A 12977-nucleotide genomic window follows, 5' to 3' on the forward strand; every position below is an offset into this window, starting at 1 on the left:
GTGTGTCTTCCCATTACCTTACCATAGACGAAAGGACCAACTTTTCTCTTTTTTTTTTTTGTTTATGTGACGAGGCCCTGCCCCTAGCTTTTGAAACAGCCGAACACCAACGCTTTACCGTCACAATATATATATATATATATATATATATATATATATATATATATATATATATATATATATATATATATATATATATATATATATATATATATATATATATATATATATATATATATATATATATATGTGTGTGTGTGTGTGTTTATTGTCACCATAATTTACGTAATAATAGAAACGTTACAAGGAGTTTCCCAGCATAATTTTGAAAATTTGAATTTGAAGCGACAATCACATATATAGTGTTGGAGAATATGTCCAGGCTCTTGTTCACATTTATTTATTTATTTATTTATTTATTTATTTATGCATATACAAGAATGTACATAAGGAATGTGAGGATACAAATATGGTAATTACAGTCTTGTAAAGCCACTAGCACGCGCAGCGTTTCGGGCAGGTCCTTAATCTAAGAAAATTTTAAGGAGGTAAATACTTGCAAAATTTATAGACAAAAAAATGATAACAGTTACATGGAATGAAAAAAAGAAGATGAGAGAAAATTGTAGGTACAGTATATTAAAGCACATAGGTAGCTAAGATTGATTGCTATGACAGCTTGAATGGTAGTTGACAAAAATTGGTAGGCACAATACAGCAGAAACAATATAAGATTGATTGCAATGACAGCTTGAATGGTAGTTGACAAAAATTGGTAGTCACAATACAGCATATGGCTAGCACATAAAAGAAGACAGCAATGAACACAATGATAAGGTTGTTTGATATTACATAAAAATTAGGAGATTGGGTAACACTAGGTACAGAGCAAATTTAAAGCTCAGTGTAGGAAACTAAGAAGATGAAGTTAGGTACTTTTTGGTTTTGCTTTTAAATAAGGCAAAAGTTTTACAGTTTTTCAATTCACTAGGGAGTGAGTTCCATAGACTAGGTCCCGTAATTTGCATAGAGTGTTTACACAGATTAAGTTTGACCCTGGAGATATCAAAGAGATATTTATTTCTGGTGTGGTGATAATGGGTCCTATTACATCTGTCCAGGGAGAGTTTCAGAGCATGGTTTGCATTTAAGAACAGGGTTTTGTAAATGTAATTGACACAAGAGAATGTGTGGAGGGAGTTAATATTTAGCAAGTTTAGGGATTTAAACAAGGAAGCTGAGTGTTGTCTGAAAGCAGAGTTAGTTATTATTCTGATAGCAGATTTTTGCTGTGTGATGATGGGCTTAAGGTGGTTTGCAGTGGTAGACCCCCATGCACAGATACCATAATTAAGATAGGGGTAGATTAGTGCATAATATAGTGAGAGGAGAGCAGAGTTAGGAACATAATATCTGATTTTGGAGAGTATACCAACTGTCTTAGAGACTTTTTCTTAGTTATGTGTTGAATGTGGGTGCTGAAGTTGAGTCTCTTGTCTAGGAATAGGCCAAGAAACTTGCCATCATTTTTATTACTGATGTTAATGTTGTCTATCTGTAGCTGAATTGCATTTGATGATTTGCTTCCAAATAAGATGTAGTAAGTCTTTTCGATGTTTAATGTTAGTTTGTTCGTTGACATCCATAAGTGGACTTTTTTTAATTCATTATTCACAACATTATTTAGTGTATGTGGGTTGAGGTTTGAATAGATAAGGGTTGTATCGTCAGCAAACAATATAGGTTTGAGAATATTAGAGACATTAGGCAGATCGTTTATATATATAAGAAATAGAAGAGGTCCTAAGATGCTGCCCTGTGGCACTCCAACGGTAATTGGTAGAGTGGAAGAAGTTGTATCATTGATGGTTACATATTGGTGTCTGTCACTAAGATAGGATCGGATGTAGTCAAGGGCAAGGCCTCGGATTCCATAATGATGGAGTTTAAGTAAGAGGTAGTTGTGATTAACAGTATCAAAGGCTTTTCTTAGGTCAATGAAGAGTCCACATAGTTGACAATTGGAATGTTCACCATTGGGGAATTCATTACCTGCAACCACCTACCATAGATATAAATATCCCAGCATAATTCTGGCAATTACAGTATCACACTGTCTAGTGGATGTTTTATGCTGCCCGTACATAGAATTCTCGGTTCTAAACATGTCATAGCTCTTTATACTCGTGCTTTCTGGCCTTCATGTGTCAGTGACTGTTCTTCTGTCTTCCCTCAATTCCGGAAATATTGCGGCTTTTACAGCAGAGATTGGAATGCCCATATCCAACTTTTTTTTTTGAGATATATACAAGATGCCTGGTTGATGCCTGGTTGATACCTGGTTGATGGGGTTCTGGGAGTTCTACTCCCCAAGCCCGGCCCGAGGTCAGGCTTGACTTGTGAGAGTTTGGTCCACCAGGCTGTTGCTTGGAGCGGCCCGCAGGCCCACATACCCACCACAGCCCGGTTGGTCCGGCACTCCTTGAAGGAAACAATCTAGTTTCCTCTTGAAGATGTTCACGGTTGTTCCAGCAATATTTCTGATGCTCGCTGGGAGGACGTTGAACAACCGTGGTCCTCTGATGTTTATAGTGTTCTCTGACTGTGCCCATGGCACCTCTGCTGTTTTATAACCTTATAAGTAACAAGAGTTGTTACATTGTTGTACAGCCACTAGTACGCGTAGCGTTTCGGGCAGGTCCCTGGAATACGATCCCCGCCGCGAAGAATCGTTGTTACAACCAAGTACACATTTTACTGTTGAGTTAAACAGAGGCTACAGTTATGGATTTGCGCCCAGTAAATCCTCCCCGGCCAGGATACGAACCCATGACAAAGCGCTCGCGGAACGCCAGGCGAGTGTCTTACCACTGCACCACGGAAATGTTTTATGTATCATTTATACGCTCTGTGATTGACTACAATGCTCTACATCTCACACTGTATACTGACAAAGAGCTGAAATCTCTTGAAACCTTGCAAAATGAAGCTATGCGTCTCATCCTTGGGGCTCCAAAGTCCACGAGAATAGTTAATGTGAGAGCAGAGTTAAAATTACCTACCATAAGTGCTTGAAAAATTACCTATCTTGTCTATTAGCACAGTTTTCGGCGTGAAGGCATTGAGTAGATCTAGACAACACATGAAGTTTCAAGCTAAACTTTCTAATATGCTACACTCACCTGAGGTCTATAGAAGAAGAACGAAATCTGATTATGTATATTGGTTCTACAAGGTAGCCAACTCCATCAAAATATTAAATATGTACCCAACTCGACTAATGATTAATCAGCCAATTACTCCATGGGATAACTGGGATCTATCAGTTGATTTTGTTCATGCGCCCAAGAAAGATAGTGTGCACACTACATTATTAAAACAGTTAACACTGAAAAACATCACTGAAAGTACTCAGAGTATGGGTAACGATGTTTATCAGTGCTATACCGACGGCTCTGTAGAAGAAGGTGGACGATGTACCGGATGTGCATGTAACATATATGAACAATCTTCTCTCGTACATACAGCAATGAAGCGCGTCAATGACTGGGCAAGTACAACTCAAACGGAACTTGCAGGCATATACCTAACCACTGAATTTTTAAAAGACAAAGGCAGTGGACTTATATACTGTGACTCGCAGAGTGCACTCCTGGCATTGAACGCACATAGTAGTGACACCCAGAAAATAGTCAGTGATATTCGAATGAATGTTTTAGCTGCCAAAGAAAACAGATTTGAGATTAAATTCCTATGGATACCATCACATGTTGGCATCTCAAGGCATGACACTGTTGATATGCTTGCTAAGTCAGCCTGCAGAAAACCAGTGGTAGAAATTGATATGGGTGTTTCATTAGCAGTGACAAAGAGAATACTTAAACAAATATCTAATGAAAATCTCACCGACCTAACAAATTCTCAAAGACCTGAAAGTTGTAGCATTAAATATTATGATAGATATCGTGAGGAGACATTCACATATGGGACTAATAGAACAAGAACCCGGCAATGTGATGTTATAGTGGCCAGAATACGCCTGGGATATAGACGTATCTGGCAGCTTTCTCAAAACCCAAATGTCGAGTACACAATGTGTCAACTTTGTGAAAGAGAAAACATGCACTCTCTTGAACATTATATTGTAGAGTGTCCAATACTGACTGACTTTCGCCCTCCTGGGCTAAGGTATGCTGAACTCTGTAGTTACTATATGAGTTCTGGAACACTTGATGATATATTGGACTTGTACCCAAGATTGACCATGTAATGTATCAATCATACAATGTATGTACGTGATGTAACTATATAACCTGAGCTTGTAAAAGCACCTTCATCACCTTCAGTGATTAAGTGCTTAATTGCACACTAGTTTCTTTATCAGCTACCTCACCCTGTCAGGGTAAATGAGACAAATGTATGTGAATGCATGTGTGTGTGTATACATGTATGTGTATGTGTGTGTGTGTATGTATATGTATGGGTATAAAGCATATATGGAAGCTGATCAGAATTACATTCCACCTTTGTGAATGTACATTAATGACACTATGTAAAAGACACATCTAATACTTTATGTAGGGCATACGTAAATCTGTGTATCTATGTATTTACGTATGTAGGTTAGCTTAGCATTTTAGAAGCACGTACCGAATCACCTTCTGTGGTTGAGTGTTCAATAAACCCTTGAACTGTATGTTTAACACTTCTCTAACCCTGTCCATGGAGGACAGAAGAAAATGTATATATGATTGTTAGCATTGTAAATGTGTGGCCACGTCTGTGGTAGAAAATAATAATAATAATAAAAAAAAAAAAAACTGCACCACGGGGAGACAAATTTCAAGCTTATCAAATGCAGCTTTAGCTGTCTTGTCTGTGTTGTCATGCTGGACAACACCTATGTGAAATGGTAGTTATAAAAATTATTGGTTCCTAAATTAATTTAACCTTGCGTGAAACGCATTGCATAATAGCGGCTTCATTAGTTTGTGTAAATACTCCTGTCCCCACAACTGTATATTACTCTTATGTTCTTTGTATACACGTTCTTTTGAATAAATGTTTGATTTTTGAATTTAGTGGTCCTCAGGTAATTTCAGATAAATAAATTACTTTACAGTGAAGGGATGAAGGTTATAAATCAGCTGATTCTTCCCGGCATATTATAGCCAACATTGTAAACAAGAAATGTGGAGTAACAATAAAACTATAAAGTAGTCAGCAGCAAGTAAATCAGCATAAATTACTGCAGCACTTGAAGGCATGATATAGTATGAACCAAGATAATTAGTGTTTGTTGCTATTGTTGTTAAAGACGACAATTAGTGCGAGGTTGTTAGTGAAGTTCTCCGTGACTGAGGCCGCCTTGGACGGGCTCCAGTAAACATCAACACCAGGACAGCGCCGCCGGTGCTCCCCCAAGCAAGTGAATATGGCACTCAAGGCCTTAATGCCAAGTATCCGGCATATTAAGCTTAATCTTCGTTCACAGCGTAAGTTCTGACATTTGTTTGGTGTGATGGACATTAGTCTTTTTGTTGAAGTATTGAAGGTTAAGTTAAATCACAGATCATGCGTGTCTTGCTGTACAGTGTAAGGGCAGGGGTCCCCTTCAGCACAGGCTGAAGGGACACCTTATTCTGAAAGGCATCACAAGCTGAAGGGGCATCTCAGGGTGAAGGAGCATCACAGGGTGAAGGAGCATCACAGGGTGAAGGAGCATCACAGGCTGAAGGGGCATCACAGGGTGAAGGAGCATCACAGGGTGAAGGAGCATCACAGGCTGAAGGGGCATCACAGGCTGAAGGGGCATCACAGGCTGAAGGGGCATCACAGGCTGAAGGGGCATCACAGGCTGAAGGAGCATCACAGGGTGAAGGAGCATCACAGGCTGAAGGGGCATCACAGGCTGAAGGGGCATCACAGGCTGAAGGGGCATCACAGGCTGAAGGGGCATCACAGGCTTATTGGCTGGAAATGGAAACAAACCCATTATTTGTATTAGTGGCAGTGGAAATGATGTTGGAGGAGTTAGGAGTGAGGAACTAATACAGAGATTTAAAACAGCCATAGAATTAGGAGCAAGGGAGGAATCCCGATCATATGTGGCATTCTTTCAAGAAAGGAAGTTGGAAATAAATGGTTGTCAAGGGCACTTGGTTTCAATTGCCGACTGGAAAGATATTGCAAATCAAATGCAATATCTTTCATAGATAACTGGGAACACTTCTGTGTTTACTAGTTGTGTTTTTACGGGGGTTGAGCTTTGCTCTTTCGGCCCGCCTCTCAACTGTCAATCAACTGTTTACTAACTACTTACTAACTACTTTTTTTTTTTTTTTTCCCCCACACCACACACACACCCCAGGAAGCAGCCCGTGACAGCTGACTAACTCCCAGGTACCTATTTACTGCTAGGTAACAGGGGCTTTCAGGGTGAAAGAAACTTTGCCCATTTGTTTCTGCCTCGTGTGGGAATCGAACCCGCGCCACAGAATTACGAGTCCTGCACGCTATCCACCAGGCTACGAGGCCCCTACCAGGCTACGAGGCCCCTACCAGGCTACGAGGCCCTGTGGAAGAAATGAAATGTATGCTTGGGATGGGGTGCATTTATTGAGGGCTGGGGTTGTTGTTGTGAACTCGTAGGAACCAGTGGTTGGAGGCATTTATTTGGGTTTGGGTTTAAACTCTTAGTAGACAGTGGTATGGGAATTGATATGGAAAAAGGAGGTAATAAATGTATGTGTTTGTGGGGGGGAAACAAATTGGCAAAATGATCAGGGAAAGAGTAGAGCCTCAAAATAACAATACACTTAGGGTATATTACACTAACAATAGAAGTCAAAGAAACAAAATAAACAATTTAAATGCTCTTGTCTGCACAGAAAAAATAGATATTATTGCACTTACTGAAATGTGGATGAATGTAGAAAATAGAGAACTATTAGCTGAATATCAAATAAATGGATTTAAACTATTGCACATAGATATATTAGACGAGGAGGGGGAGTAGCCATATATGTTAGGGACAATTTGAAATGTAGTCTCAAAGAGGAAATCAAAACTGAGCCCCACACGCAGAAACTATTTGGATAGAATTAAATGAAAAAGTAAATAATCTTACAATAGGAGTTATATACAGGCCACCAAACTTAGACAGGATGGAAGCAAAGCATCTATGGGATGAAATATCTAGAGCATTTAAGTCTAGCAGTATTTGTGTCATGGGTGACTTTAATTTTAGTGGAATATATTGAATTAACAGAACAGGGAATAATGAAGCAGAAGATTTTCTAGAATTAATTGACGATTGCTTTCTTACACAACACATTAAGGAACCAACACAGGAAAATAAAATTTTAGATTGTGTTAACTAACAGGGAAACACAAATTAATGACATCGAAATAGGGAATGAGCTAGGAAACAGTGATCACAAAGAAATCAGATTTAGCATAGAATGGAATAGATCTGTAGGAGAAAATTCTGTTAAAGTGCCAGATTTTCGAAAAGCTTATTTCAATAGCCTAAGAAATTTTTTGGGTCAAATAGATTGGAAAGTCTTGGGCCTGGGGGGTGGGCCCGTCTTGAAGCGAGACGAGAACATAACGATAGGTGACGTAAAAAGGGATTTCGATGTGGATTCAAAATGTAACTTACTTAAAAATATTCTAAACAAAGCACAGTAACGTAGTATACCATACAAATTGAATAGATCGAATACTAATGACCCAAAGTGAATAACAAAGGATCTGAAGAACCTTATATATACAGGGTACATACAGTATGTACACTTATTTTCAGGCATTCAATTCACACAACAGCTAAGCTTACTACTAATTCACACAAATTCTAATTCTACTTCACAATTGAAAATTATTTCTATTGTATATTTACACTGTAAAGTATCTTTTTGTCAAGGCTTAATTAATCATTAAGATGTAATTTTCCTGCCCGAAACGCTGCGCGTGCTAGTGGCTTTACAAGACTGTAATTACCATATTTGTGTCCTCACATTCCTTATGTACATTCTTGTATATGCATAAATAAATAAATAAATGTACAATACTGTACTCTATCAACACTTTATACACTAATATGCCTTTCAATCATATTTTATCTCGTTAGTGGATGCTCCACGACTTGTCGATGTGAATTCAGCATCGGCGGGTGCAGCATGGCTTGTAGAGCATTTCATTGATGGGAATTCAGCATCAGCAGGTGCAGCATGGCTTGTAGAGCATTCATTGTCGGCAAAGGCTGCACGAGTTGTCGATGGGAATTCAGCTTCGGCGGGTGCAGCATGGCTTGTAGAGCATTCGCTGCTAGTGGAGGCTGTACAACTTGTCGATGGGAATTCAGCATCGGCGGGTGCAGCATGGCTTGTAGAGCATTTGTTGCTGGCAGAGGCTGCATGACTTGTTGATGGGAATTCGGCATCTGCGGGTGCAGCATGGCTTGTAGACGAAGATTTTTCACGAATGTTGAAATCATGAATTTATCTATTTTTGTCTCGATCTGATTTTCTCTGGCTAACGTTCTGAGACATTGCTTAACCCTTAAACTGCGCATGGCGTATATATACGCCCTGAGTAACATGTCCCATGGTGCGCATGGCGTATATATACACCATAGGGTGCCAGGCCTGATTCAAATGGCCCGCGGCTACACGGGGTTCACAGTAGCTTCCTCAGGGCTCTTGTAAACAGATGCCATTTAAAAAAAAAATCGTGGGCAATATTCTCAGGTGTGAGAGGCACAGTACTGTTGGAACAACCAAGGCCGGCGCACGCAGCATGAGCGAACAGCATTGATGTTCAGCTTGTGACCACAGCATCGCCGAAAAATGTCAAAATAAATATATAATTGTTATTATTTAGCGATGACAATATTACAGATGACCAATGACTGTGATATAAATAACCAGGGTTGTGATAATAGCAGGATTGTTGTAATAATTAGCGCTGTGGGAGGAGTGATGCTGAGAGACGGAGGGAGACAGCATCGTTTACTGATTGTGTGGCCACCTGTTATTGTTTGCATTCACCATACCAGGTCAGTGGTTCTCTATGGTGAACACAAATGTAGATACTTATATATAATGTGTGTATTAGTGTAATAACAGCAAAAGGATTATGCTGGGAGGAGCCATATGGGTGACGGAGGTGATGTCGTCTGCACGATTTGTCTAGCTGTTTAGAGGGTGGCCACTATGCTCTTTGGGCGCACTACAAGCTTAGGTGTACAGTTACGGTGCATAAAACATGTAGATATTTATATATAATATGTGTATATAGGGTAATAACACTGCAAAAGGCATTGTTGGGGGAGAAAGTTTAGTGCGTGTGACCTTGAAAGAGTGAGGGAGCCGCCATCTGTGTATAGCGACGACTCTTAGTGCCTGAACTAACTATATCAGCTTAGCTGTACAGTTGTGGTGAACAAAATATACACATACTTATATATAACGTCTGTATATAGTGTAATAACACCACAACTGGTATTGTTGGGGGAGAAAGTTTAGTGCGTGTGTTGAGGGAGTGGCAGCGAGTGGCTGGCTGGTGTGTGGCGGTAACTCCTCGTTGCTTTTCGACTCTCAATACCAACTTAGTGGTTCGTTATGGTGACCAAAATATGCAGATACTTATATATAACCTGTGTATAGAGTGTAATAGCAGCAAAACTATTTGTTTATTGTTTTATAAACATAATAATTGAATCACTAATATGCACATCATACTTTTGAGTATAGCGATTATTAACCACTTTTATTATATAAATATATTACAATACACACTATTGAATAATATTACTGCAAAAAAACTAAGAAAAAATCAATCGGAGACATTGAAACAATTAGGTAATAATATCTTTGTGGCAACTCCCATCTGTCAACGCGGGTGACGCTGACCAGGTCTGACGACCGCTCTGTCAACGCCCACTTTTTGCCAGACTTCCTCGGTCAATTGCGCCCAAAATATGTCACCTACGATTTTTTTTTATTTTCTGGGGGGAGCCCCGTCGGCTCCCCGGAGCTTTACCGGCTGATATGCTAATGTCAGACTTTGGCATCAGTCATGTGTATGGAGTTCTAGGGCCTACCGGGGACCACGAGCCAGAACCTGGCCCCCTCAGAGAGGCAAGGGGAGCAATGGCCTATAGAAACCCCCGTGTGGTTGGAAGCATTCTATGTCTGCCATCGACCGGGTCAAGCATCCAGAAAGGTAAGCATTCCAAAACAAACCCCTATTCTGGTGAAAATTGCTACCTAAGCCGAACTAGTGGATAGAACTCTTCAACAGAAAACAAGGAAACTAGTATGACGTCATACGTCACCGCGCCGCTGTCTGCGCAGCTCCCCCCTCCCCAGGAGGGGGAAGGGGGAGCCCCAGACCTCCCACGCCGGCTATCCACTCACCAGTTCTTCGGCTGATGCTATAGGCAATGGTTATGTGCTCCGGCTCCAGTGGTTGTTTCAGCACTGTACCTAGAGTGTGGTGTCTGTTTTCTAGGTGGTGCGTGAGCCGGGAGTGATTCTTCAGTACTCGGGCTGCATGCGCCTAGGGTTCCCTTCCCTAGGTGCCCTGTAAGTACTGCCCTTGGGGCTTGGGGCCACCTTCCACAAGTTCCTTGGGTCCTGCCCCTGCTTGGCCGTTTACTGCTTGGTTTTCGGCCGCTCTTTGTGTGCTCGGGGGTTCTGTCTCCCTTGTTCGCCTTAGAGTAAGGGGCAGTGTTTGCACTGGTGGGGCGCGGGGTACTGTGCAGCTTGTCTTTACCAATCATAGCGGCCGGCTCTGTTCCGCTTGGGTACGCTGTCCTCTTGCGGGGTTTTCTTTTTCTTTTGTTTATTTACCTGGTGGGGGGGGTCTGCCTTCGTTCTTGCCCCTTGTGTCCCTTGTGTTCTGAGTATTTTCTGGTGGTGCCCCCTGCTAGGTCCCCGTGAGTGTACACGTCCCGGGGGTTCAGCTCTTAGAAAGTTGTTTGGTAGCTTTGGGTGCCGGTTAGCAGTACCCTGCCTGGGACTACCTGAGCGCGAGTCCTCTTAAAGTAAACGCTCGGGACCCTGGGAAACCCCTGGGGGCGCGCGGGTCCGATGGATGTGACCCCAGAGCCCCCCCCTCGCTTCCAGCGAGTTTGAGGGTTGCTCTCACCTTTTGTCTCTGGGTGACTCTCTGTTTTGCCTCCGTCTGCTGCCTGTGGGGTCGGTGACACCTTCGACCCGGAGTCCTGCGAGTTTGGTTGCTCGTTGTGGCTCGGTTACCCAGTTGTGCTAACACAGCGGGTGCGGGCAGCAGGGGCGTTGCACTTGAGCCTTGGTGGTGGCAACGTTCTCGTGGTTTCCTCCCCGGGAGCCCTGGGGCTGCCCCGTTGTAGTTCGTTTTGGGACTTGGGGGTGTTGGCTGCTTCGGTTCCATCCACGCCCCCTTGTCTTTTCCCCTGGTTCACCCTGCCTGCATCCGGTTCCTTACGGTCTGTTGGTTCGGGGCGGGGTTTTTGGTGGTGTTGAGACTCGGGCAGTCTCGGGGAATTCCCCTTCCGGGGTAGTGACGGGGGCATTTGGGCCTGTTCCTCCAGCCGTGTTGTATGAGTCTGCCAGTGGGCTCCCTTCCTTAGTGTTTTCACGGCTGCCCCGGTTTTCTGGTACGGCCGGGGCTTTGGGGGCACGGCTCGGCCCTGGGGCCTGTCGTGTAGGTTCCCGGGGCTGGGGAGGGGCTGACTTGGGGGGGGCCTTGGCCCCGTTAGACCCCGTGGGGGTTTTTATCCCCCTCTAGGCGGGGCTTGTGGTTACGCGGAGTGGGGTCTTTCCTCCCCACTCGCCGTACGTGCTGTTGGACGTCGGCCCCTCCCCGGGCTCGGTTCCTTGGCCTTTGAGTCGGTTGGTTCCATCCTGTGGGTGGATGTTTCCTCTCCCCCCCTTTTTGGGACGGTGTTTTTGTCATGTTTCCCCGTTCGGTGGGGTTCTGCGTGACTTCTGATCTCGGGTGCGCCTGCGCCTTCGTGTGCCTTCGGGACTAGTGTTGGCTTCTGTGTTCTCGAGGGTACGGGAAGGTTTTTCGCTACTTCCCGCATTATTGGAACGTCTGTCGGCTCCTCGTACTTGTCGCCCTGTTGGGCTACTTGTCGCCCTGTTGGGCTACTTGTCGCCCTGTTGGGCTACTTGTCGCCCTGTTGGGCTACTTGTCGCCCTGTTGGGCTACTTGTCGCCCTGTTGGGCTACTTGTCGCCCGGTTGGGCTACTTGTCGCCCGGTAGGGCTGCTTGTCGCCCGGTTGGGCTACTTGTCGCCCGGTTGGATTCCTTTTGGGGCTCTTTGCTTCTTTGGCCGGTTTTCTTGTTCCTGCTTCCTCTTTTGGCTTCTTTTTCTCGTGCAGTAGTCCTGGCTGGCGCCTTCCCGCAGGGAGGGTGTGCGGTTCGGCCAGCGTGTTATGCGCATGCGCCGTGGAGTTTGTTTTGGTCTGGGCGGTGTTTCAGTGCTGGGGTTTTGCGCCCTTTTTTGCTACAGTGCTTCGCCTCTCGTTCTTCTCCCTGGCTGCGGTATGTGCCCCTTCGCGCCGGGGGTGTCCTGGTTCCCTGTTGTGGGGAGGACACCGCGGTTTTCCCTGTCATGGGTGTGGACCGCCTCCTTCGCCTCTCCCTGTTCTCCTGCGGGTCCGGCAGGGTCCGGCTCTGGCGTCTTCACCTGGCGGTGCTCTCAAGTTCTTCTGGGCACGGTTGAGTCGTGTCAAGTTCGTGCCACCATTCGCCAGGTGAGTTACTGCAGTCTGGCGTCTTTTGGCCGGGCGCTGGATGCGGCGGTGTTGCTATACCTGTCTTTATTTAGGTATATTTTGTACGACTGAGACCGTTCGCACACCAGTGACTGTCCCTTATCACCCCTTCCTGTCCCCCTCATGTGCATGTCCAACCCATGCTGGTGTCATTCAGGGGACCCTCCCTTTTTAATGTTGTGAGGTGTGGGGGTTGTAGGGTTGGTT

At 43.8% G+C, this 12977-nt stretch overlaps 1 protein-coding gene across 1 annotated transcript in view; it reads left to right on the top strand.

Annotated features, from left to right (window-relative positions):
• The first annotated feature begins 5336 nt into the window (after positions 1-5336).
• Positions 5337-12977, top strand: part of LOC123771429 (small ribosomal subunit protein mS27) — a 190125-nt gene continuing 182484 nt past the window's right edge. Inside the window, exon 1 of the mRNA XM_045763934.2 lies at positions 5337-5495. Within this exon, the coding sequence (XP_045619890.2) occupies positions 5435-5495 (61 nt within the window). The 5' untranslated portion in view covers positions 5337-5434. The remainder of the gene's footprint in view (positions 5496-12977) is intronic.

This window comes from Procambarus clarkii, chromosome 76, assembly GCF_040958095.1.
Source record: "Procambarus clarkii isolate CNS0578487 chromosome 76, FALCON_Pclarkii_2.0, whole genome shotgun sequence".
NCBI lineage: Eukaryota > Metazoa > Arthropoda > Malacostraca > Decapoda > Cambaridae > Procambarus > Procambarus clarkii.